Source organism: Budorcas taxicolor, chromosome 1 (genome assembly GCF_023091745.1).
Source record: "Budorcas taxicolor isolate Tak-1 chromosome 1, Takin1.1, whole genome shotgun sequence".
Taxonomy (NCBI): Eukaryota; Metazoa; Chordata; class Mammalia; order Artiodactyla; family Bovidae; genus Budorcas; species Budorcas taxicolor.
The window spans coordinates 37,410,875-37,434,949 of NC_068910.1; the positions used below are offsets into that span (position 1 = coordinate 37,410,875).

Here is a 24,075-nt window from a genome sequence, read left to right on the forward strand (position 1 = left end):
AATTCTATTTTGGTAGTATCTATTTGAAGTTTGTTATCAGTGTATGCTGGCCTCAAATGAAAGGAAGACCATTCCCTCTATTTGCTGTGCAAAAACTGTGCAAATTTGGTGTCCTTTCTTCCTTAAGTGGTTGATAAATTTGACCACTGAAACCATCTGTGTCTGGAATTATCTTTGTTAGAAGTTTGTTGAACTAAACTCCATTTCTTTAATAGCAAATGTATGGATGCGAGAGTTGGACTGTGAAGAAAGCTGAGCGCCGAAGAATTGATGCTTTTGAACTGTGGTGTTGGAGAAGACTCTTGAGAGTCCTTTGGACTGCAAGGAGATCCAACCAGTCCATTCTAAAGGAGATCAGCCCTGGGTGTTCTTTGGAAGGAATGATGCTAAAGCTGAAACTCCAGTACTTTGGCCACCTCATGTGAAGAGTTGACTGATTGGAAAAGACTGATGCTGGGAGGGATTGGGGGCAGGAGGAAAAGGGGACGACAGAGGATGAGATGGCTGGATGGCATCACCGACTCGATGGACGTGAGTTTGAGTGAACGCCGGGAGATGGTGGACAGGGAGGCCTGGCGTGCTGCAATTCATAGGGTCGCAAGGAGTCGGACACGACTGAGCAACTGAACTGAACTGATTCAGATGTTAAAGTGTCATCCAAGGTTAATTTTAGTACGTTGTATTTTTTCAAAGGATTTGTCTATTTCAGCTACAATATCAAATTGTTTGCCACACCAATTAGTGTATAGAATAGTAACGTGAGTCAAGTGCCAACCAGAGAGCAGGCAAGAATAACAAACAGTTACTGAGCCCTTCCCCTTTACTAGAGCATAACATGACATTTAAGCCTGGCAATTCCCTGAGATAGGTTCTGTTGATAGTCTCATTTTACAAAAGAAGTTGGTGTCACTTGTCCAGAGTCACACAGGTATGCAGTACAGATGGGTGTCTAACAGCCCCAGGGCCAGAGAAAGGTGCGGTGAGGTATAATTAAAATAAATGTACAGCCCCTGGTTCCTCGGGTCCCCCCAGGAGCAAAGCCTGGCTGTGCAGGACTGGGAAGAACTGGGTCGCTGCCGGTGGGAGAGACAGGGAGAGCCTGGTAAAGTACCGCCCACTCCCTTCTGCGACTTCCCATTTGCGGTCAACCGGCGCGCATTGGTGACGTCACGGCGCCTGCCGCCCGGAAGTGTACGCGAGGGCGACGGAGCCGTGGGGACGGTGAGAAGGCGTGCGGGGACGTGCGGGTGCGCGCTGCTGGGGGTCGAGCAGCCGCGATGGCAGGACCCTGGGGCTGTCCCACGGGCTTGGTCTTGGGGAAGGCGGGTGCGGGGGCGGTGAGAGGCCTCTTCCGCCCTCGGGAATAGAGCCCACTGTCTAGGTCGTGGGACCGCTTTCTGCTACATCTGACTGCGGGCTGATTCATCGGGCTTCCCCTGGGCGCTTTCCCTTCCTTGCGGCCGGGCCTCTGGCCTCCCTTGTAGGTCCAGCACCTGTTGGGAGGGGACAGGACACGCCGTTTCAGGGCCTGGGTTCCCGCCTGGTGTTCTGTGTAGAAGTGTGGAAGGAAGTGTGGTGTTTTTCCTCCCCAGTCCTTTGGATAAGGAGAACTCGCCCCCTGGTGGGAAACGCCGCTCTGTGAAACCGCTTTGGGATTTCTGTTGGTTTCTGTTTGCGATCTGTTGCTGCCTCCCAGAGGCCCACCCTACATGGAAAACGGAGCGTGATGATGATGGACGACAGATGGCAGGGTGTGAATGGGTGGGATTCAGGAGACTTGATGGGATAGGCGGATGGTGAATGAGGAAGAAGCGGGCAGCAAGAACAGATGATAGGAAAACATCTTGTTTTACAGTGCATAGGACATATCCTGGGGTCATGAGTCTCAGGTGTGTGTGAGCAAGTATGCTGATGTACACACGACTGTGAATTGTTCTCGAGAAGAGCAAGTGTCCCTGCAAGTGTTTGAGTTACATTTTCTGGAACCACTGTTCTTGGCAGCCTTGTACCCCTCAGGCTTTAACTGAGACCGGTCTCCCAGGAGAGCGTCCGACAGTAGAATGCGGTGTTAACATAGTAGCAAGTGCTTCAGGAGGGCAAAACCGGGTAACTGCAGGGGTAGACCCAGATGTAATTCTCCCTCACGTTGTCAGTGTTTTCCGTTTTTCACGGGATCAGGAAACGACTGTCTCTCTGTTGATAAAATCACTGCGCATCCCCTCATTGTCCTGCGCTTGTAAATTTCATCGTGGTGTGTGCATGCTTGTCTTGTAGATGCGAAGTGGTGACTTTCTCCCCAGATGCTGAGGTGCCTGGATCCCTGGCGCAGGCAGTTACTGAGCTGCAGCTGGAGTAGGCTGTGTCTTCTGAAGCACTCTGTGTTTACAATGAAGTTGCAGTCTCCAGAATTCCAGTCACTTTTCACAGAAGGATTGAAGAGTCTGACAGGTGAGAAGTCGGATGCCTCTTCTTGCTTTGGAAGCTTGTATAAATAAGAGAGGCAGAGAGGTAATGTTTTCAAGCCAACATTCAGTTTTTTTGTGAATGTAGAGCTAATGAAAGCAGGGTTTATTATGAATAATCCAAAACTATAGCCAAGTCATGAGAAGAGGCAAATAATGATTGCAGTAAAAAGCATGGCTTTTTTGTGTTACCCACATGTCCTTTATATGCATCACAGAATTGGGCTTACTGACTGAAGGATTAGATACTTTTCCTCTTGTTGTATTGTTGAGGAAGCAGAGGCTTAGGAATGTGAAATTCCTTGGCACCATTTTTATAACTAATAACTGAAGAGCTTGGATTTGAACTTTTGCAGTCTGATTTGAGAACCCAGCTTGTCACCACTAAGCTATATTTCTGGCCCAGGTATTAGTGCTTTCCAAGAGAACCAGAGGCAGAAGTAAGTGGGAGTCATCTCCATTTGTGCATATATAAACCTTATCTGGAAGGGACACAGGAAATGGCTTTAGCTAAGTGCTCGGTCACAGGAGCTTCATGTTGCTTGCCGCAGTTCTCAACTTGGTATCAGCTGTCGCTGTTACAGTGCACACAGCTGCATTGCAGACTTCATGATCTCTTAGTCATGTCTTTATAAATGCAGTGTTATTGTTCAGTGGCTCAGTCGTGTCCAGCTCTCTGGGACCCTCTGAACTGCAGTATGCCAGACTTCCCTGTCTTTCACTATCTCCTGGAGTCTGCCCAAACTCGTGTGCGTTGAGTCAATGATGCCATCCAACCATCTCATCCTCTGTCATCCCCTTCTTCTGCCCACAGTCTTTCCAAGCATCAGGGTCTTTTCCAGTGAGTCGACTCTTCACATCAGGTGGCCAGACTATTGGAGCTTCGGTTTCAGCATCAGTCCTTCCAGTGAATATTCAGGGTTGATTTCCTTTAGCGTTGACTGGTTTCATCTCCTTGTTGTCCCAGGGACTCTCAAGAGTCTTCTCCAGCACCACAGTTCAGAAGCATCAATTCTTGGGTACTCTGCCTTCTTTATGGTCCAACTCTCACATCCGTACATGACTACTGGAAAAACCATAGCTTTAACTAGATGGACCTCTGTCATCAAAGCGATGTCTCTGCTTTTTAATACACTGTTTAGGTTTGTCATAGCTTTTCTTCCAGGAAGCAGGCATCTTAATTTCATGGCTAGAGTCACCGTCCTCAGTAATTTGGGAAGTATATTGAGGTGTATATATGTAGAAACATGACCTTACATGTTGGTCTGTCCTTTAGATTCACCTGGGGAGCTTTTATAGCTTAAAAATGCTAGGGTCCCACTCCTGCCCTACTGACTGGAATCTCTGAGGAGTATGGGCATTTAGAAATTTCTGTGAAAACTACTCCCTTAATTCTGATGCCCAGAAGGTGAAGGGACCGTTGCTTTAAAGTGACTGTCCTTTTAGTAGCTGACTTTTGTTTTAATACTTGTCTGGCTGCACCAGTCTCAGCTGTGGCGTGTGGGATCTTCATTGCAGCACACAGACTCCCGAGTTTCGGCGCACGGGCTCAGTAGTTCTGGGACACGGGCTTAGTTTCTCTGACATGTGGGATCTTAGTTTTTCACCCGGGGATTGTACCCTTGTCTGCTGCATTGCAAGGTAGATTCTTAATCACTTGACCACAGGGGATGTCCCTGTATTAGCTTATTGACAAAGCTACTTTCCTGTTCTTGAAATAAGGTGATTTTTAGGTATTTGTTAGAAATAAATGGTCCAGAACTACTTGAGTTTTTTATAGACCATAGTTTCATATGGTCTTGAAGTGGGGGGCCTAAAGTAGATACTTCGCTCTGAATTAGAGTGAAAAAGAGAAATGGGTGAAATTAATTTTAATAACTTTTTAGTACATCTCATTTAATTCAGCACATCTAAGATACCGTCATTTTAAAGTCCTATTTGTGTACAAATTATGAGTGACATATTTCCCACTCTTGCTTATAATCTTTGATATCTGGTGTTTAGTATAGACCATCTTAACTCAGACTCACCACATTTCAAGTGCTCAGGAACCACATGTGGCTACTGTGTGTACAGCTCATATCTGTAGGTTCTGACTTACAACTGAATGAGAGTTTGTTCTTTCTTTATATGTCTCTCCCAGCTCCCACTCTTACCATCTTCACTGTAAGAGGTTTCTTGGAAGATAGCCAAATGACTGGGTGTAGCAAATTTATTTATTTTGGCTGTGCTGGGTCTTCACTGCTGTGCCCTTTTTTTTCCGCCTAGTTGCGGCAAGTGGGGGCTTCTCATTGCAGGCGCTTCTCTTGTTGCAGGGCATGGGCTGTGTGGCACGAAGCCTTCAGTCCTTGTGGTGTGTGAGCTCAGCAGCTAATGGCTCCTGGGCTCCGGAGCACAGGCTCTCTAGTTGTGGCACATGGCCGTAGTCGCTCCATAGCACGTGGGATCTTCCCGGACCAGGGACTGCACCCACGCCTCCTGCATTGGCAGGTGGAATCTTTACTACTGAGCTATCAAGGAAGCCCCTTCTGTGTTTTTCTTTTGGAAACAAGACCGAGGATATTGATTACTGTAGGTCCTTGAACAGTTTTTTACCAGTTGCATTTGGCTTCCTAACCCTGACTTCCGGAGCCGAATGTGCTTTACCTTGAGGTGATGTCCCAGGAAGTGAGAAACGGAAGAGTGCGGTAGAGAGAGGCAGGATTTGGCCCATGGCCTTGGCCTTGAAACACCAACCCAGGTTTTCTCGGTTATAGCGGAAGTGGCAAGGATGTAATCTTTTAGTGCAACGCCCGACAGTTAGAAAATCAAATAGTTACTTCTATATGATCTCTGCTAGTTTCTACAGACTTGAATGTCTTGCTAAAATACAGTGTTCTGTGTGAAAACCATGCGCAAAAGCAACAAAGGAAAAAAAAGGCGGCTGTTGCACGGTGCTGCTGCGCAGCTCAATACTGTACCAGTTAAATCATGATGGCTGTTTTGCCAAATGTAAAATTAGTTTCCAGTGTGCAAGAATTTGGGAGGTTTAGGATCGTGTATGATGCTCATATAGAATTTTATGTCAGTTTATTTCATGTAATTTGTTTTCCTTTTGCTTAAGGATAGCCATATAATACTGTTTTGTTTAGTTGCTAGGTCATGTCTGACTCTTTGTGACCCCATGGACTGTATAGCCCATCAGGCTTCTCTGTCCATGGGATTTTCCAGCCAAAAAGGCTAAAGTGGGTTGCCATTTCCTCCTCCCAGGGATCTTCCTGACCCCGGGATCGAACGCACGTCTCCTGCTTTGGCAGGCCAATTCTTTACCACTGAGCCCCTTAGGAAGCCCCTCCTTCATTCTATACATGAGGCTAAGTTCCAAATGTAATAATTTTTGTGTAAGTTAAGTTTTGTGTAAGTTAAAATATGGACCCCATAGTTTGTGTAAATTTTGTGTACGTTGTTGTTGTGTAGTCGCTCAGTCCTGTCTGATTCTTTGCGAGCCCGTGGACCATGCTTCCCTGTCCTTTACCATCTCCCGGGGTTTGCTCTAGTTAATGTTCATCAAGTCAGTGATGCCATCCAACCATTTCATCCTCTGTTGCCTCTTTCTCCTTCTGCCCTCAATCCTTCCCAGGTTCGGGGTCTTCAGTGAGTTGGATCTTTGCATCAGGTGGCCAAAGTATTGGAGCTTCAGCTTCAGCATCTGTCCTTCCAATGAATGTCTCCTTGCTATCCAAGCAGCTCTCAGGAGTTTTCTCCAGCATCAGAGTTCGTGTGACCTGTTCATGGGCCATAAAATCAATTTAGTGGTCATGACCAATGTTAAAAAATAGAGGAAATGAGATAAACAATAGAACAGGTTAGATTGCATGGTGTATATATAGTAAGGGTGAGTGCTGCTGTTTCATGAAACTCTTGTTTACCCTCCCTGTCTGAGTCTCATGAAAACTGCACTAACAGATGATTTTAGTGTTTTAAGGAACTGTGGACCCCATATTAAGGAATCACCGGGACTTGACTGGAAACGTGGGGCTGGAGGAGTATGAGCGCTCCCTCTGGGAGGGGCTCCCAGGAGTGGTTTCCATGTGAAGAGCTTTTAGTCAAGCGGGGAGGTAGAGGGAGCAACCTTGGTGGTTTTTCAGCAGATGATTCTGGGGAGTCTGCAGAGATGTGGAGCTGGGAGGAAGGTGGCGGAGCACAGAGGTTGGCACGGGGCTGGAGGGTGACGTCTTGAGTTGTGTTGCGGTGCTAGAGCTCTGATGCACCCTCCTGCCAAGGACCAGTAGGAACACCCCTCGGCGAGTTCAGGCAGAGTGGGGCTTGCTGACCAAGGAGAACCTCGAGGCCTCTGAGAAAAACCATTGTAGAAACGACTTTTTGTAGGATTTGGCTCGTATCACATGATTTGGGGGCTTTGCTGTGGATTAGGGTGTCAGGAAGCAGGGGTTAGTCTGATGGTCTTAAGAATCCTTACCTGGAAGCTTGAGGATAAAACTGGCACCTAAGGCACAGTTGTGTGTCTTAACTGTGAGAGGGTGCTGTCCAGACAGTGTGCGTGTCTCATCTTTATTCACACGTGCACGCTGGTCTCAGAGAGGCCTTGTCTCTTGTGGACGTTCTCTGACGTGGTGATGTTCACAGGAGAGTACCCAGGCCTCGCATGCCAGTCCAGCACGTAGCCGCAGCTCGGCTTCGGTGGGGACTCAGGCCAGGCCCTGGTTCATCCTCACTGGATCCCGTGTGGGTCCCTCAGTCACGTGGGTGGTTATGGTGGACTCAGCCTTGTCCTCCGCCTGCAGAGGAGTCAGCTCTTGGTCTCCTGGACTCAGTCCTCATGGTGGTTGGCGTGTGTGGCTTCTCTGGAGCAGAGCTATGAGCTGGTTTTATATGTGGCTTATTTCTGGAAGGATTCTTTGCAATGTTGACAATACGTGGTGTGATAGATAACATTTGATGGCTTCCTGCATCAGCATGCTGTTGCTTCAACAGAAAACACACCGAGGTTGTGCAGGAACACTTCACCTTTATAGAGTATTCCCTGTACTTTTTGGTAGTGATTCAGATTTACATTGATGACCTTGAGCTATTTAGATATTCTGAATTAACCTAAGGAAAATTCTGCCAGTTCCCTGCTTCTCACGATTGTTGAAGGCATTCTGCTGTAGACAGGTCCCTTCATTGCTGTGGGCTTTCTTCTCACAGGTTTGTTTTTTTTTTTAATTTACTAATTTTTAATTGGAGGGTAATTGCTTTACAATGTTGTATTGATTTCTGCCATACCACAATGTGAATCAGCCAAGAGTATGCCACGGCTCCTCCCTCCCACCCCAACCCACCCCTGCTCTCCCAGTTTTATATAAAAAGACAGTTCAGTTCTCTCTGCTGTGCCAAACAGATGGAAGAACTTGTGCTTCTGTGATTCTTGAAAGAAACCCACTGAAATAAAAAACATCCCTTTTTGTCTCAGAATTATTTGCCAAGGAAAATCATGAGTTGCGAATCGCGGGAGGAGCTGTGAGGGACCTGCTGAGTGGGGTGAAGCCACAGGATGTGGACTTTGCCACCACGGCCACCCCCGCTCAGATGAAGGAGCTGTTCCAATCGGTCGGCATCCGCATGATCAACAACAAAGGAGAGAAGCATGGGACCATAACCGCCAGGGTGAGTGAGGAGTCTGACAGGAGCGGCCTTGTCTTTTTTGAAAACTTAAAAAATTTTTATAGATGATTTCTAGTGTTTAAAAACCTAATAGCAAAGAAGCCTCATTAAAAAAAAAAAGTCTCTGCCTTCTGTGAAATCCTGCACCCTCCTTTGTTGCAGCCCCTTTCAGCTAATTTTTATAGCTGGTACCTTTTCCCTCCACGTTTCTAAAACAGACCTTTCTAATGCTTCAGTGTTTCATTTCTGTTTTAAGTTTCCAGTCTTCAGATGTTGTTTATTGACTTCCTCCAAGGCAGATGGCTTAGCCTCCTCAGTGCATTTCTGCCGTGATTTCTGGCCGGATGCGCCCCTCCCTGTTGTTTGCAGCTAGAAGACGTGGTGCGCTAGACGGCGGCGTGGTGCGCTAGACGGCGGCGTGGTGCGCTAGACGGCGGCGTGGTGCGCTAGACGGCGGCGTGGTGCGCTAGACGGCGGCGTGGTGCGCTAGACGGCGGCGTGGTGCGCTAGACGGCGGCGTGGTGCGCTAGACGGCGGCGTGGTGCGCTAGACGGCGGCGTGGTGCGCTAGACGGCGGCGTGGTGCGCTAGACGGCGGCGTGGTGCGCTAGACGGCGGCGTGGTGCGCTAGACGGCGGCGTGGTGCGCTAGACGGCGGCGTGGTGCGCTAGACGGCGGCGTGGTGCGCTAGACGGCGGCGTGGTGCGCTAGACGGCGGCGTGGTGCGCTAGACGGCGGCGTGGTGCGCTAGACGGCGGCGTGGTGCGCTAGACGGCGGCGTGGTGCGCTAGACGGCGGCGTGGTGCGCTAGACGGCGGCGTGGTGCGCTAGACGGCGGCGTGGTGCGCTAGACGGCGGCGTGGTGCGCTAGACGGCGGCGTGGTGCGCTTTGGCTCCGTTCGTTGTGCGTCATGCTTGGGGTTTCCCTGCAGTTGGTGGTGTGTCTCCGACACGGCTCTGGGGCGCCGCTCGCTCCCGCTGTGCCTGCCTGTGCGCATCTTCTGGGGGCCTCACCACGGCGGGGTTCAGTCCCTTCTGGAGCCAGCTCACCTGCTGCTGTCTGCCTCCTCCCACCCATGCTCACCCTGGGGGGGCCCGTGCGTCAGACCCAGGAGTGTCCTTGCCCCTTTCCTTATTAGTCCCCTGGTTCCTGATCCCAGGGCCTGTTCTGTCTTGGTTTATGCCCTCATATTAGTAGCCTGAGTGAGCTTGGCATGAGTGAAAACGCTGTTATTTTGCCTCCATTCATGCTGATCGGATAGTTTGGTTGGCTGTGAAATTCAAGGCTGGGAATTGCTCTCAGGCAGAAGTGTAAAGGCTTTGTTCTTTACCTCCCAGAGTTGCCACTGAGAAGCCTGAGCTTGTTCAGATTTCTCCCGTGTTCGAGAACTGATTCCTCCCTCCCCGTTTTGGAAGCCTTTCTGATCACTTTATATCTGGTGTTTTTAATTTGAAGAGGACATGCCTTGGCTTGGATTGGGCACTGCCTTGTCGTAGCGCGCTGAGCGGGCCTTCTTGTGTTCATTCTCCTGACCCCATCCCCTTTGGCAAATGTCTTCTCCTGTGGAAGCCTCTGTGAATGCTGGATGTTGGGCCACAGGGAGTGATCCTCTAGTTTTATCTTTTACCTCTTATATTTCCATTTAATTTCTGTGAAACTGCCTTAACTTGATCATCCAGTTTTTCTGTTGGCAACTTTTGCTGTCTTTTTTATATTTTCTTAGGTCTTCTTTAGACTGTTTTTGAAAGCTTCCTGTTCTTGTTTCAGATGCAGTGTCACCTGACATTTCCCTGAGAGATCAGTTCTCGGTACTCTATTGTTTCAGTCGCTGTGTTGTGTGGGCCTCTCTGCGACTCCATGAACTGCAGCACGCCAGACCTCCCTGTCCTTCACCATCTCCTGGAGTTTGCCCAAGTTCAGGTCCATTGCATCAATGATGCCATGCAGCAGTCTCATTTTCTATTGCCCTCTTTTCCTTCTGCCTTCTATCTTTCCCAGCTTCAGAGTCTTTTTAGTGAGTCAGCTGTTCGCATTAGGTGGCCAAAGTATTACAGCTTCAGCATCAGTCCTTCTGATGAGTATTCAGGGTTGATTTCCTTTAGGGTTGACTGGTTTGATTTCCTTGCAGTCCAAGGAACTCTCAACAGTCTTCTCCAGCACCACAGTTCAAAAGCATCAATTCTTAAGCACTTTGCCTTCTTTATGGTCTAGCTTTCACAACTGCACATGACTACTGGAAAGACCATAGCCTTGACTATACGGACCTTTGTCACCAAAGTAACATGTTTGCTTTTTAACACACTGTCTAGGTTTGTCACAGCTTTCTTGCCAAGAAACAGTCGTCTTCTGATTTCATGGCTGCAGTCACCATCCTCAGTGATCTTAGAGCCCAAGAAGGAATCTGTCACTCTTTAACCTTGTCCCCTCTGTTTGCCATGAGGTAATGGGGCCAGATGCTATGATTTTAGTTTTTTAAATATTTGGTTTTAACATGCTTTTTCACTCTCCTTCTTCACTCTTATCAAGAGGTTGTTTAGTTCATCTTTGCTTTTGCCATTAGAGTGGTATAATTCACATATCTGAGGTTGTTGATATTTCTCTTGGCAGTCTTGATTCCAGATTGTACTTCATCCAGCCCAGCATTTCTCATGATGTGCTCTGTGTATAAGTTAAATCAACAAGGGTACAGTAAGCAGCCTTGTCATATTCCTTTCTCAATCCTGAACCAGTTGGTTGTTGCATACAAGGTTCTGTTACTTCTTGACCTGCATACAGATTTCTGAGGAGGCAGGTAAGGCGGTCTGGTAATCCCATCTCTTTAAGAGTTTTCTGCAGTTTGTTACAATCCACACAGTCAGAGGCTTTAGCATAGTCAATGAAAGAGAGGTAGATGTTTTTCTGAAATTCCCTTGCTTGCTTTATGATCCAACAAATGTTGACAGTTTGATCTCTGGTTCCTCTGCCTTTTCTAAACCCAGCTTGAACATCTCGAAGTTCTTGGTTCATGTACTGCTGTAGCCTAACTTGGAGGATTTTGAGCATAACAGCACTAGCATGGGAGACGAGTGCAATTGTCCAGTGGTTTGAACACACTTTAATACTGTCCTTGGGAACTGGGATGCTGCTGCTGCTGCTAAGTCACTTCAGTTGTGTCTGCGACCCCATAGACGGCAGCCCACCAGGCTCCCCCATCCCTGGGATTCTCCAGGCAAGAACACTGGAGTGGGGTGCCATCGCCTTCTCCAGTGCGTGAAAGTGAAGTCTCTCAGTCATGTCCGACTCTTGGTGACCCCATGGACTGCAGCCTTCCAGGCTCCTCCATCCATGGAAGTTTCCAGGCAAGAGTACTGGAGTGGGGTGCCATCGCCTTCTCCAGGGAATTGAGATGAGGATTGACCTTTTCCAGTTCTGTGACCACTGCTGGGTTTTCCAAATTTGCTGACATATAGAGTGAAGTACTTTGATAGCATCATCTTTTAGGATTTTAAATAGCTCTGTTGGAATTCCATCACCTCCACTAGCTTTATTGACAGTAGTGCTTCCTAAGGCCCACTTGATTTCACACTCCAGAATGTCTGGCTCTGGGTGACCACACCATCACAGTAATCCAGTTCATTAAGATCTTTTTTGTACAGTTCTGTGTATTCTTTCCATCTCTTCGTGATCTCTTCTTCGGTTAGCTTCTGTCCTTTTTAAAGCCACCTTTGGATGAAGTGTGCCTTTGACATTTCCAGTTTTCCTGATGAGGTCTCTAGTCTCACCCTTTCTGTTGCTTTCCTGTGCTTCTTTTCAGTGTTCATGGGAGAAGCCCTCGTCTCTCCGTGCTGTTCTCTGGAGCTCTGCGTTTCATTGGCTGCACCTTGCCCTTTCTCCCTTGCTTTTCACTCCTCTTCTCTCTCGAGCTGTTTGTAGAGCCTCCTCAGATGCCCACTCTGCCTTCTTGCTTTTCTTTTAATCTGGGAAGGTTTTGTTTTCTGCCTCCTGTACCGTATTATGGGCCTCTGTCCATAGTCCTTCAAGCATTCTGTTTACTAGATCTAATCCCTTCAAACTATTCGTCACCTCATGTGCATATTCGTAGGGGATTTGATTTAAGTTGTACCTGGCTGGCCTCGTGGTTTTCCCTGCTTTCTTTACTTTAAGCCTGAGTTTTGCTATGAGAAGCTGATGATCTGAGCCAGAGTCCACTCCAGGTCTTGTTTTTGCTGACTGTATGTAGTGTCTCCATCTTCACCTACAAAGAATGTAATCAATCTGATTTTGGTACTGACCATGTGGTAATATCCATGTGTAAAGTTGTCTCTAGTGTTGTTGAAAAAGGGTGTTTACTATGACCAGTGCATTCTCTTGGCAGAATTCAGTTAGCTTTTGCCCTGCTTCATTTTGTACTCCAAGGCCAGACTTGCCTGTTACTCCAGGTTTCTCTTTACTTCCTACTTTTGCATTCCAATCCCCAGTGATGACTAGGACATCTTTTTCTGGTGTTAGTTCTAGGAGGTCTTGTAGGTCTTCATAGAGTTGATCAGCTTCAGAACTTCCTCAGCATTACTGGTTGGGACATAGACTTGGATTACTATGATGCTGAATGGTTTGCCTTGGAAACCAACCGAGATCATTCTGTCCTTTTTGAGGTTGTACCCAAGTACTGCATTTCAGACTCTTGTTGACTATGAGGGCTACTCCATTTTTTCTGTTGGATTCTTGCCCACAGTAGTAGATATAATGGTCATCTGAATTAAATTCATGCATTCCAGTCCAGTCCATTTTAGTTCACTGATTTCTAAAATGTCGATGTTCACTCTTGCCATCTCCTGCTTGACCACATCCAATTTACCTTGATTCATGGACCTGACATTCCAGGTTCCTATGCAGTACTGTTCTTTATAGCATGGGATTTTACTTTCATCACCAGACACAGCCACAGCTGAGCGTTCTTCCCGCTTTGGCCCAGCCGCTTCATTCTTTCTGGAGCTGTTAATAGTTGTCCTCTGCTCTTCCCCAGTGGCATGTTGGAAACCTTCTGACCTGGGGGATTCATCTCTCGTTACCTTTCATCCAGTTCATGGGGTCCTCACGGCAAGTATGCTGGAATGGTTTGCCGTTCCCTCCTCCGGTGGATCACGTTTTGCCAGAACTCTCCACTGTGACCCATCTGTCTTGGGTAGCTCTGCACAGTATGGTTCATAGGTTCATTGAGTTATCCAAGCCCCTTCGCCACAACAAGGCTGTGATCCATGAAGGGGCTAGGTGCTTTGATGATGTCTGTATTCCGTTTGAACTGATTCTGTCTTTGCTGTTGGCATTCCTTCGGTGTAGAAACTTTTCAGTGTCTCTGTTGGAGTAATGGAGTGCATGCAGAATGCCCTGGGCAACTTACTGTAGCTTGTGTGGAAAGCATCAGCCTTGGTAGTGACGGGACCCTGCTGTCAGTATCAGGAGGGCTTTTCATTCGGGGACACCAGAGAAATCCTCTCGCATTACCCAGGTTGGAATAAGGCTGCTGATTAACATTTTGAAAACTGACTGCAGAAAGGGATAGAGGTCATGTTGAATTTTCTTCACAAGCTTATTTTCTTTTCCCATGATTTTGTATATGATGCCTCAAGTTATGATTATCTGGGGTCATCCTTTCTAGTTAATCTCTGGTTCTCTGCTTGGGCGAGGGAGGCACTCTGGGGGTCTCATTGTTTTCTGTAGATTTCAACTCTTAATATTTACACTGTTTTCCTTGAGTTAACTTGTGCCTCAAATTCCTAATTCTGGAATTTCCCAGTGAGAACCGGTTTGTAGAAAACAATACATGAGATTGAGAGGAATTCCGGAACAGCCTCTGCATATTAGTCGCTCAGTTGTGTCCGACCCTTTGCAACCCATGGACTGTAGCCTTCCAGGCTCCTCTGTTCATGGGATTTCCCAGGCAAGATTACCGGAGTGGGGTGCCAGTTGCTCCTCCAGGGGATCTTCCTGACCCAGGGATTGAACCCACGCCTCCTGTGTCTCCACATTGCAGGCAGATTCTTTACCCGCTGAGCCAGCAGGGAAGCCAGAACCGACTTTACTGATCATTAATGGCTTTCCGTTCCTAAAGAGAAGATCCTGAACTCCTGCTTGGCGTGTGAAACCTTTTGCTGTCTGCCCCTAAATGTGGATGCCCTGTTTATGCTGTGGACTTGCTCTTGCGTGTACCCCTCTGCCGCTCCACTGTGCCTTTGCTCATCTTCAACTGTTGTTCTTCCCTCATCTGCACATCCAGATCTCACTCACTTTTTCAGGTTAAGCTCACATGTCACTGTAACAGACCTGCTCTGCTTCTCCCAGCAGGGGGGAACCTCTCTTCCCAGGATGTACAGGCTACTTTATTTTAACGTAATTGAAGATTAACCAGCAAAGGAGCTGCCGGATGTGTTGCCTGTATTTCTTCCTCTGTCAGTCCTGTGCTCAGTGGCTTATATTCTATAAATTGGTATTCAGCTCTTTGAAAATTGGAGCTATTAAAAAAATATTTCAAAGAGTAGCCTGGTTTTGTATTGAAGAACCAGAATATTTTAAAGGATCTTACTTTCTATCACATAATTTGTCACGCTTGCCATTTTTTCTATGCAAACTTATCTTTTTAAATTAAGATAGGTTTATTATTTCTTAAAAATGTTGTTTGGATGTATCTTTGAATAGTGTGGGTGTCATTGTATTTCAAGGCATATGTGTACTAGTTGACTTAAAAAGGAAAGATATACTTGTCAGGACTTATATTTTCTTTTTCAATCCGTCCAGTGATACTGAAAACTAATTTTTGAAAAACATTTACTTCCAGCTTCATGAAGAAAACTTTGAAATTACTACACTGAGGATTGATGTAGCCACTGATGGAAGACACGCTGAGGTGGAATTCACAACTGACTGGCAGAAGGATGCTGAGCGCAGAGATCTCACCATAAATTCCATGTTTTTAGGTGATGCCTGGGGGTCGTGTTCTACTTCATCCCGTCCAGATGCTTTCTTCTCACGTGGCGCGTGTCTTCTGGCAGTGTTCTCCCGCTGGAGGGCTTGTGTTAGTCTCTGTGCAGAGACAGGCTGTTGGTTAAAGCCGACTGTGGAGCCGAGATCTCTGGGTTCCGCTGCCTCGGTCGCTCTTGCTGTAACGCGAGGCCGCTGAGAGCAGCCTCCTTTGCAGGGCTGCCCTGAGGATTAGCAGAGTCGGTCGTGGCGAGTCCCTGGTGTGTGTGCACGTTCAGTCAGTGGGTCCTTATGAGTCGCATCGAAAGATGGTAGGCTCCTGGCGAGGACCGTGCACACGCGTGCGTGCTGCCCCTTTCTCCTGTCTTGCACGCACACACGCCCACCTTCCCTCTGCTGGTGCCTGTGGCAGACACGTCAGTGATGCCACCTCCTCTGTTGCTCCACGTGCCCAGCTCTGCCTCACAGTCCTCCGTGGCACTGCGGCTTACGGACCGTCTCGTCTCAGCCCTGGCATGTGGGAGGAAACCTGTTGACCATCTCAGCGTAACATTTTGCTCATGAAAGAAAGCAGTGAGGATCATAATGGGAGTCAGTGTGAATTAGGTTAGCGTTTTGATGTGCAACTGAAGCATTGTTTTTTGTCCCTTAAATTTTAGGCAAGTTCTTTGGGGTTAAGTCTTTGGATTAGGAAAGAGATGGGCATCCGTTGGAAAGGAGGAAACAGTGGTACCCACTTTGTGGGATGGAGAAGGGGCTATAGACCCAAGTGGGCTCACTTTGCTAATTAGAGTAATGCCCAGTAACATTCTAGGGGCTTGAGGTGCATCCATGCTCACTTGATGTACTTCAGCTCATTGAATGCTCAGGAAAACTCCATAAAGTAGGTATTAAACTCATTCAACAGATGTGGAAACAGACTCAGAGACGTTAAGTACTTGAGCCCAAGTCATGGAGAGCTTTGATTGGCTTCCAGAGCCTGGGTGATTTATGGCCACAGGGAGCCTAGTTGGAGGCATGTTTTCTCTCCATTATGGGGTTGAACTCCAGGTGTTAATTTCTTCTTAAATCATTTTTACTTAGCATTAAACTGCTCCAACTAGTTCAGTGTGTGAAAACTTTTTAGCTAATGTCTCATAACCAGACATAACTAAAAGAGAAACTAATATTCTTTTTCAAGATACTGTTTTATAAAAATAAAAGCTATTCTTACCGGTGCTACTGTTTGCTGACATTTGCTGAGCCCTTATAAAATGTGACAGTCTGTCACAGAAATTTAATCTTCCCACCAACCCTGTGAGGCAGATCTTGGTGTGTAAATAAGGAAAATTTCCTCAGAGTCCTGCAGCCAGTAAACTGCTGAATTCGGATTCCAACTTAACAGTTTATTGACCAGAGACATATTAATACATCTTTCATTACCTGAATGTTATTGACTAGAGTGTTTATATTCAATATATATAGCTAGCTTCTGCAAAGTTTCCTGGTCAATAGTGTGTTAAGCAGCCTGGCTCCAGAGGTTAGGTCCTTATAATGAGGTGCATTATACCCAGCACCTCAACTTTATTTCTGACTTCTACTCATCATTTTTTAAAAGCATATTCAGAGCAAAACAAAATACAGATGACACAGAGCACTCTTTACCTTTAGCCCATTTTCCCATCCAGACTTTTTTCAAGCCTTATCAGAAAAGCGTTCCTAGTTCTGGGGGTGATGGTCACGCTGTTTCTCAAACTCTTGTTTTCCCTTTTGTAACACTGTGTTTTTTTCCTTTTGAAAAGATCAAATTTTTATCTTCCCTTTACTAAAAAAGATCTGGTTTCCACAGTCCCCAGGGAGCTGCATCTGTTCAGTAAGAGAAGTAACAGGAGACGGGTATCCTGCATGTATGTTGTGATCATATTGTCTAATTATTTTGGTTTGTTGTCATTTCCTGTTGTATCTTTCTGAATCTGGAGCCTTATAAATTGGCTCTAAGTGTCAAAATGCCAAGAAGAGTTTGGCAGGAGTTAAGCCTGAGCTTAGTGTGTGGCTGCATTTGCCGTAATCATGACAAGTGGTTACTTTCTTGGTTTCCCGCCTTCCTGTGATGCCACATGCTGAGGTCTCTCAGGCTCACGGAGCTCCCCATTTGGGTGGTTGAATGGCACCTGTGTCTTTGCTCCATCTTAGTTTCCAGAGTGACCACCTGTCTCAGTTTGCCTGGACTAAGGTATCCCCGGGACAGGAGATTTTCAGTTTTTAAATCAGGGAAGTCCTGGGATAGCTGGGAGAACTTGGTCACTTCGCACATACCTGAGGTTTTATGTGCCTTATATTAAAATTGTTAAGTTTTTTGTTTTGTTTTGTTCAACATAAGAGGATATTGTGCTAGAAATATGTTTATAACATTGAACAGATGTTAAGTTCACATGGTTCAGAATTCACAAGTTCAGAAGGCTGCGCAGGGAAGTGTCCCGGGCAGATTTTACCGTCCCCTGGCCAACATGTAATTGGACTTCGGTCCTTGCTGAGCTGATGTAGGTCTGAAAAATGATTATCTCATAAATGTGCACTTCTTACAACTAAAGTTGAAAATCTTCATTTTTAAAGCTTTTTATATTTCATATATATTTTTTAGGTCTTTTTTTCCCTCTTTAAAAAATTTTTATTATAGTTGACTTACAGTGTTGTTTCTACTGTACAGCAGTGAATCAGCTGTACCTTTTTTGAATTTCATTCCCGTTTAGGTCACCACAGAGCACTGAGTGCCATTCCCCAAGCTGTGTACAGTATGTCATTAGTTACCTATTTTTCACACAGTATCCAATAGTGTGTATATTTGAATCTCAGTCACCTGGTGCATCCCACCCCCTCCTCCCCGCCTTGGTGTCCATGTGTTTTGTTCTCTACCTCTGCCTTGCAGATAAGATCATCTCTATCATTTTTCTAGATTCCACATACATGTTAATATCAAGGCTGTTTTTCTTACTTCACTGTATGACAGTCTCCAGGTCCGTCCGCATCTCTGTCAATGGCCCAGTCTTACTGTCGCGGCCGAGTAACGTTCCATCGTATGCGTGTCCCACATCATCTGTGTCCGTTCCTCTGTCGGTGGGCATTTAGGTGGCTTCCGTGTCCTGCCTGTTAGGAACGGCGCCACAACACGGGTGCGTGTGTCCTTTTGCATTATGGCTTTTCCCAGGTATATGCCCAGGAGTGGGAGTGCTGGTCACAGCTGGGGAGTTCTGTATTCAGTTTTTAAGGAACCTCCATACTGTTCTCCACAGTGGCTGCACCAGTTTAACATTTCCCCTAACTCAACTTTTCTATAAAAGTTTCTAGGATTTTGTAGATTATAGAAAGCCATTTGTCTCTGTGATACTAACTCTAAATGTTTTCCCCAGTATATTACCTTATGTAATTTCGTATCATGGCATTTTCTTGCTATCCAAGAATGAATACCTAATGTTTCATGTAGTTGGAGTCGCTAATAGTCTCTTTGAAGTCTCTGGTAGTGTGTTCTGGTTTCTTTTGGTAACCATATTTTGAAAGGTCTTCCCTATGTTAGGATTATAAATTTTTTCCCTATGGTTTATTACAGCTTTTACTACATTTTTCCAGATAGTTTTGACTATTATTTCTTCTTTCCAGGTTATTTTGGCTGTTCTTGTTGATTTTCCATTATTAACTTGAAAATCAGCTTGTTTTATTGTTTCTGCCCATTTCATACTGGCATACATCTTATTTACTCTGTTGTCTTTTTATTGCTATTGTAAATACAGCCTTTTATTCCATTATATGTTCCATTTGCTACTGGATACAGATGAACATTATTCATATCAGTGCTTCACTGTGTAGCTCTTTCCCTAATTTTTTACTGTTTGTGATAGTTTTTAGTAGATTTTCTTAAGTTTTCCAGTTTTTTCTGTTTAATTCCTTTAATTGAGGTAATGAAATACAGCCTTACATTATTCAGTATACAGTGTTTGATATTTGTATATATCAAGAAATGATCACCACAGTAAGTCTAGTTAATGTCTGATACCATATGTACTTACAGAATTTTATTCCCCTTGTGATGAGAACTTTAAAGATCTACTGTCTTACACCTTCCGAGTGTGTTCTACAGTATTGTTAACTATCGTGGGCCAGTCTCGGGGCTGTAGAGTCGGACATAACAGCACACACAGGTTGTGCACTAGTTGCCATAGTATATGCCGCCTCCTCGGGACTTGTTCTATAGCTAGGAGTTTGCACCTTTGACTGTGTTCACTCATTGTACCCACCCCAGCTTCTGACAACCACCAATCTGTTCTCTATCAGCTTTTTTTTTTTTTAAGATTCTGTATAAGAATGAGATCATATTATATTTATCTTCCTCTGTCTGGCTTCTTTTACTTAGCATAATGTCCTCAAGATCCATCCATGTTGTTGCAAGTGGCAAGATTTCATTCTTTTTTTTATGGCTGAATGATTATTATGTATGCACCAGTGTTTTCCAGTTCTTATTTGCTAATAGTGATTTTTCTTCCTCTTTTAATGACTAGGTTTTGATGGTACTTTATTTGACTACTTTAATGGTTATGAGGATTTAAAAAATAAGAAAGTTAGATTTGTTGGACAAGCTAAACAGAGGATACAAGAAGATTACCTTCGAATTTTAAGGTATTTCAGGTAAGGCTTTTTATAAATTACAATAATCCAGTTTTGAATTATTATGACCAAAGTGCAGTTCTTTCTTGTCATGTGAAACGCACAGCAGCTTAGTGCACAGGGCTACCGTCTCACATCTGTCTCTAAGAGACAGGACAGTGGCTTTGAGACACCTCATCTTTGCATCCTCCAAATCGTTCATCCTTTCTGTGGTGATCTTTTATATAATGCAGTTGTAAGTCTTCTATTTTCTGCACCAGTTGTTCATCACACGGGTATTTGAGTGCTTATCACTGTCCTGGGTGCTTTGAACCTGGAGTAATGAGTGGCGGTGTGCCTTCATGTGGCTTACAGTGCTAGATAGTCATGGGAAATGTGTTAGATGAATCTGGAAGGTATGTAATGCACCCGGATGGTTTTGTGGGTAGCAGTCTTCAATGCTGAACCATAACACTGAAACTATTGTAACTGGCTAATTTGTATCTATTAATAGTTAATTTTTTACAGCTTGGGATCATGCTTAGAATATTCTTTGACAGATTTTACATTTTGTCAATAAGTGCTATTCCTGTAGACTTCAGTGGTTGCAAACAGTCTCTCTCTACAAATAACAGGACACAGACTAAGGTACAGACAGGCGTTTAATTAGATCACTATAGAAATGCATTGTGAAGAAATAAGCGGTAAAAGCAGGTATACGTTAATGCTTCCAATAGAGTCCATGAAATACACTCCCATATCTGCAGTGAGATGTGTTTCACGTGACAGTCTTAATTGAAAGCATTAATGTGTACAGACAGGCAGCCTTTGAGGAAGCAAGACTACTCCGTGACGGTATCTTGGACCTGATTTAGTGCCTGCCTAAGACTGCTCTGGTTTATGCGTCCACTGTCAGTACCAGTCAACAGAGCTTTATTGAAGGCCACTCAAATTCACACTTTTTGGAGCTCAGGTTTTCTGAGCTGAGAGAAAAGACACAGTAGATGGGCAGATGATCTCTAAGGTCCTTCCTAGACCTCACTAGCAGCATCAGGAAGATGAAGAGCGCAGCTTTCTAGTGAAAGGCCAGCACAAAGGCAGTGCTTTTGGACACGTTTGCTTTGTAGGTTTTACGGGAAAATTGTTGACATGCCTGGTGACCACGATCCTGAGACTTTGGAAGCAATTGCAGAAAATGCAAAAGGCTTGGCAGGAATATCAGGAGAGAGGATCTGGGTGGAACTGAAAAAGATACTTACCGGTAACCACGTGAACCATCTGATTCATCTCATCTATGAACTTGATGTGGCTCCTTACATAGGTGAGTCCAACTTGTAAAATGTTTGCATTTTTGGCAATGAAACGTATCTCATTTAAAATTTCATTAAGGAAAAAAAGTTAATTCCAAAAGGAAAAATGGACTTCTTTAAAATATGGTAGCCTCTGAGCCGGAAGTGGCCAGGAGTTTTCCCAGGCAGGGGACAGCGCAAGGGCAGCATGTAAGGGTGGACAAGGGGCCTCCAGAGTTGGTCCATCGGGCTTTGAGCAGCTTCACCACGTTATCAGCTTTGTAACTTGGGTTATTTCCTGACTGCAAATCTAAAAAGGGATATGAAAATAAAAGCAGCTGTTTAATGGAAGAGCTGAGCGCTTCAGGGAGTTAACACATGTAGAGAGCATGGAGAAGGTGGGCCTTACACAGACAGTCCAGTAGGGTTAGACTTACTGTTCAGAGCGACAGTGGTGGTTTGAGATGTGGGAGGGGAGAGCAACAGTGGGCAGTGGTTTACCTGTAAGACGGACAGCAGACGGGACCAGCAGTGGATCCTAGTACCAGGACATTTCTGTGTATGAGAACACGGCGTGCTTAAGATAGGAGCTTTGAAAATGCTTCTGTCCCTACAGGCTTGCCTGCTAATGCAAGTTTAGAAGAATTTAACAAAGTCAGTAAAAATGTGGAAGGTTTTTCACCAAAGCCAATGACTCTCTTGACTTCGCTGTTCAAAGTACAGGATGATGTCACGAAATTGGATCTGAGGTTGAAGATTTCGAAAGAAGAGAAGAATCTTGGTTTATTTATTGTTAAAAATAGGAAAGATTTAATTAAGGCAGTAGATAGTTCAGAACCACTGAAACCCTATCAAGACTTCATCATAGATGTAAGTATTTTCACAGCTTGGTCAGAGTATAGATATCTCCACTAACTGCAACCAATGCATTAATACTAGGACCCACAGTGTATTATGTGAATTTCCTTTATTTTAAATGAAAATTTGCACATTGCATTTATTTAAATGTCAGCATAAGCTCACTGCAAGTGTGGTGATGTTTGGTTTTGGCCCTCAGTCTAGAGAGGCGGATGCGACGGCGCGTGTGTGTGAGCTTCTCAAGTACCAAGGCGAGCACGGTCTTCTGAAGCAGCTGCAGCAGTGGTCCATTCCCCCGTTTCCTGTAAGTGGCCATGACATCAGGAAAGTGGGCGTTTCTTCCGGAAAAGAAATTGGGGTGCTCTTACAGCAGTTGCGAGAACAGTGGAAGAAAAGTGGTTACCAGCTGGAAAAAGATGAACTACTGAGTTACATAAAGAAGACCTACAGTTGATGGGAGTGGACTACGAAAAGCAGAAGGTTTTGGTGAGACTCGTTTCCTTTCCCCTCCCTCTGAGTGAGATCTAAGAGACTCGAATATATAGCAGAAGGAAAGCCAGCTTAGGGGATCTCTTCAGAAGAATAAAGGTCTTATTTTATGGAGACTACATTTCAGGCACCAAGGTCAAGTCTACTTCCTCTTAATCTGATCTGTTATCACTGAAGCTTGTAATTCTCTTGGAATAGTTCCTACTGAGAAAAGTAGTTGGTGCCTCTTAATCTGTCTAGGCTTTTTTAAAGTGGATTTTTGGTTGGTTTTGTTGCATATGACAGAGCTGAGATTGTTCCTAAGAAGTGCTAAGTGTCTTGAAAAACAGAAGTTTCTTTGTATTTGCAGTTGAAATAACTGGGTTAATTTAGTACAACGATGGTCTATGGTGTCAGTTTTTTTCTGAATTCTAGAATAAACTTGTGTTTGAATACAGCTGACAAACTTGCATAAAATATAACATATACAGCGTGAAGACTAGATGTGTCCCACGTGGCTGCCGTTGCTATTCCCAGGACGGGTTTGCAGGGAGCTGTAGTTTAGGATATAGCTGATAGTTTTCTCTGTCAGAATGAAATTTCCCTAACTTCCTGGAAAGCTGAGAAAGCTTAGCTTAACATTCTTGCACCCACTATCTTGATAAACATTTCCTTTGATATTGGAAGATTAATGTGGCACTGACGTTATATATCAGGCGCCATGTATACTTAGTGACAGCACTCCTGTTGCTTTAAAGTAAAGAAAGGTTATGGCCCACATATTTGCTCTTTAAAGATTTGAGCCTCTGTGCTTTCAGTAGGTTAAGAGGTGAACAGCATGAAGTATTGTTTATTTCAGCTGCTGTATTGACATTTTATAACTAACTCTCCTTTCTGTGTAGCCAGTCAGAGCATTTTTGTGCGCTTCGGGCAAATAGCACTTTTGGACTTGATAACACAAAAAAGCGCATTTCTGTTAAAACCCAGATAAGAGGAAGTGTGACAAACACTCAGTGTAACGGGGGCTTATGCTGCAAGAAAGGGAGCCTCAGAAACACCTGCACACAGGTCAGTAACTGAATGCTTATGAAGTAACACTTAAGATATTTAAGAACTAGTAAGATATGTACTGGACGCAACATTTTACAATTCCTACTATTCTATTTGGGACGTACGCAGATTGAGCTATTAGAGGTCTGTTTTTGTCAGGTTAGAAGACCTCCGATTAGTATTATATGCATATTTTATATACCAGAATATTTTATTTGCAAGAGTCAGTAAACAAACAGTACAGAACATTCTGAGCTTACACTCTTCCAGGGGCAACTGTAAAAGCAGTGTTTCCTTACTACAGCTGGGTTGTATGTAGAGATGTGCCATGCTACCGAAAAAAACACTCTGTGGATCCCTTTAGAGGAAGTTTTGGTTCAGTGTAAGACTTCATGAACAAATAGTAAAGTCATAAAAACCCAAGGTTGTTAGTTGTGAAAAGGTAAAGAAAAGTTAGGCATATTGTAAAGACTCAACAGCATTCTTAAGTTGGTTTTCATTTACTCTCTTTACATAAATATGCAACATGATACTCAATTTAGGTTTCTAGTCTAGGCAGTCAAAAGCATTGCATTTTTGGAAAAATAAAATATTGGTAAATTAAAATGTAAGAAACTTTAACAGTCCATTTTTGGCCACATACATTGTCCCTGATTAGCTGAACTTTTCCCAGTGATTTATGTAAAGCAGTGGAGGAGTATCAAAATGACACCAATGTGAAAGGATCCAATAAACCC

At 44.8% G+C, this 24,075-nt stretch overlaps 1 protein-coding gene across 1 annotated transcript; it reads left to right on the forward strand.

Moving 5' to 3' along the window:
- Window positions 1-1,184: 1,184 nt before the first annotated feature.
- TRNT1 (tRNA nucleotidyl transferase 1) lies at window positions 1,185-22,748 on the forward strand. The gene is made up of 8 exons (XM_052639981.1): window positions 1,185-1,221; window positions 2,275-2,448; window positions 7,915-8,108; window positions 14,917-15,055; window positions 19,589-19,715; window positions 20,801-20,994; window positions 21,579-21,832; window positions 22,020-22,748. The coding sequence occupies exons 2-8, from the start codon at window positions 2,301-2,303 to the stop codon at window positions 22,272-22,274; spliced, it is 1,311 nt and encodes a 436-aa protein (XP_052495941.1). The 5' UTR covers window positions 1,185-1,221; window positions 2,275-2,300; the 3' UTR covers window positions 22,275-22,748.
- Window positions 22,749-24,075: the final 1,327 nt, after the last annotated feature.